The sequence below is a fragment of the Pundamilia nyererei genome, unplaced genomic scaffold (genome assembly GCF_000239375.1).
Source record: "Pundamilia nyererei isolate P.nyererei 1_Seehausen unplaced genomic scaffold, PunNye1.0 scaffold00078, whole genome shotgun sequence".
NCBI classification, from domain to species: domain Eukaryota; kingdom Metazoa; phylum Chordata; class Actinopteri; order Cichliformes; family Cichlidae; genus Pundamilia; species Pundamilia nyererei.
In genome coordinates, this window is record NW_005187479.1 from 2,408,751 (window position 1) to 2,411,502 (window position 2,752).

At 42.2% G+C, this 2,752-nt stretch overlaps 1 protein-coding gene across 1 annotated transcript in view; it reads left to right on the forward strand.

Moving 5' to 3' along the window:
- Positions 1-2,679, forward strand: part of LOC102194257 (immunoglobulin superfamily member 22) — a 9,764-nt gene extending 7,085 nt beyond the window's left edge. The window contains 9 exon segments of the mRNA XM_013912010.1: positions 85-206; positions 463-768; positions 940-1,103; positions 1,440-1,524; positions 1,706-1,791; positions 1,830-1,904; positions 1,906-1,987; positions 2,044-2,165; positions 2,461-2,679. Coding sequence (XP_013767464.1) covers positions 85-206; positions 463-768; positions 940-1,103; positions 1,440-1,524; positions 1,706-1,791; positions 1,830-1,904; positions 1,906-1,987; positions 2,044-2,165; positions 2,461-2,679 — 1,261 coding nt within the window.
- The last annotated feature ends 73 nt before the right edge of the window (positions 2,680-2,752 follow it).

Sequence of the window (2,752 nt, forward strand, 5' to 3'; positions counted from 1 at the left end):
ATAAAACAGGAAACAAGATTCTTTATTTGTCACATGCATAGTTATACAAGTACAATACTCAGTGAAATGTATCTAAGCTTACAGCATCTGGTATTACAAAGGCAAACCAGATCCTAAGCTTACCTGGTATAAGGATGGTGTGAAGGTTATGGAGGATGAGGGGACCAAGGTGGAGCAGACAGATAATAGCACCTCATTGGTGCTTAGCAGGTGGATTAAAATAAAGGGTGTCATGCTGTATCATATGCAGATACAGTTGTTTTTTTATTCACTTTGGATGTTTACTTCATGCGTGAGAGAAGATTAGTGGCGCATTTATGCGTTGTCTCAAGAGCGACTGTGGAGCTGCTGTTACTGACCTGCAACTCATTGTGATTGGTGGATGAAATCACACAATCATATTAATTTAAAGCACTTTTTGAAATGGAGGTTTGTATTTAACTAACACATCACTTTCTTTAGACCGCCCAAAGCCTCCTCAAGGGAAAGTTGAGTTTCTTGAGCCGTAAGAGAAGTGTATCAAGATGAAATGGAAGGCTCGAAGTGACAACGGGGGTAAGCAGGTCACCAGTTTTGTGATCGATCGCTGTATGGTAGGCAAGAGGTCCTGGAACAGGGTTGGAGAAGTGGATAGTAGCATTAATGCCTTCACTGATGATAAAGTGGAGGAGGGCCATGCATACTAGCATTGCATCAGGGCCATCAATGAAGAGGGAATGAGTGACCCTCTGGAGACAGAGGAGGCCGTGGTGGAGAGCCCATAGGTGAGCACTAATCATGATCAAAATCAGCCCAAATAGGTCCAACTAGAGGTGAAAGGTAAAGAGAAATGCTTTATGGTTTACAGTTCACTGCAGTTCCACTTCATTGCCATGCTAAAAGTTTCATATCCTGGATTTGAGAGGTCTATTGACATCTGTTTAAAATCCACTTATCCAGAGCCTCCAGGTACAGCATCACAGCCTCATGTGTCTAATTTAACTAAGAACACCATGACAGTGAGTTGGAGTCCTCCAGCCAGTGATGGAGGAGCTTCAGTTCACGGCTACATCTGTGAACTGAGGAGAAATAAAGGCTGCAAATCCATAAGGAGCTACTCACTGGTCAGGCTTGGAGCAGCGTGCCAAGCCAAACAATCTCATGCGTCACTGCAAATTTTTTATTGAAATCAGTGGTACTGTTACAAGCCGAAGTGCCCATTTTAGCATTTTATCTAATAACTCCTGACTCCTAACCTAGCTTCCTTACTGATGCTACATTCACATCTATCACATTCAAGCCTTTATTACTGTTTCTAGAAACCAACTTCATGGTGTGCGGATTGGTGGAAGATATGGGGTATGAGTGACTAGTGTAAACAGGGCTGTTGCAGGCACTCCCAGCAACGTTTCTAATCCCATGCCGGCTAAAAATCCAGCACGTACGTCTTCCCCTCACAGTGTGTTGTTTATTTTTCTCTGACATCTATTCTCCTGAAGAATAACTATGGAGAGGCTCACTATAAAGTCCATGTTAAGGTTATAGGTAAGTGACGAATGCTTCATTATTTACTCCCCACTTTGTCCTTCTTTAATGATTGTAGTCTGTAACAAGAAGTCACTTCAGATCCATTTTTGCTGTTTTTATAGCTTTATACAAACTTCCAGATCTGTCAAGAGAAATTTACAGTAATTTCTTCCTCTTGTTCTCCTGCTGCTGTACTCAGATGTTCCCCAACCGCCAAACAACCTCCAGTTGGTGGAGGAGATCCTGGACACAGTGGCTCTGCAATGGGATCACACCCGTGACCTGGCTGATGAGGATCAGGCAACACATTATGTAGAGCTTCCTGGTTTACTGTGACCGAGTGTGTTTTCATTAGCAAGTACACTGTTACTGGACTGCTTCCAGGAAGGAAGTACTATTTTTAGGGTCACCGCACAGAATTCAGTCGGTGACAGGGATCCCTTAGATTCAAAGCAACCTTTCATCATCGCCAAGGAGAAAGGTAACAGTAGTGTATTTCTCAGTCTCAGTTATTTATGTCTGCTGTGTGTTTCCAAGAGAGCATCAACAGCCTTCAGGGGAAGGAATATGCATTACCTCAAAGTCATGTTAAACTTACTTTCCTGCTGCCGCTGAAGGACTAAGCCGTTCTCAGAGGACATGACTGCAACATGAGCTGTGCCTAACAGGGGCTGCCAACTCCACTGGTATGAAAGACATGGCTACTGATGTCGGCAACCATAATATATGTGAAGCAAAATTTAAAACTTATTTCCTTGACTTATTCGAATAATGGTGTAATTAATCAGCATCTCCTCAGCATTACTAATCGCCTTGAGGCGACTTATGTTGTGATTTGGCGCTATATAAATAAAATTGAATTGAATTGAATTGAAAACATCTGTGCGTACAATCTTTGTACACACAGATGTTTACTTCTGTTGCCCACAAGTAAAAAAAATCTCCCCTTTGTAGGTTTGCTGGTTTCAAGGGGAATCCGTGATCTCTGATTCCACTCACTTTTGGCACCGCACAGTTAATGGAGTGTGCACTCTAGTCATCCCCACTTGTGGAGCTCAAGACAATGTAGAATACATTCTGGTGCTGGAAAACCCTCTGGGGATGGTCAAGTGTACCTGTAACCTAGTAGTGTATGGTAGGTTCTACAATGAGAGAGGGTGGAGGGTGAAATAATTAATAATTTATAATGATATTACCTTACTAAATATATATCTATATGTTAGGACTTTCAGATAAAGATGACAAG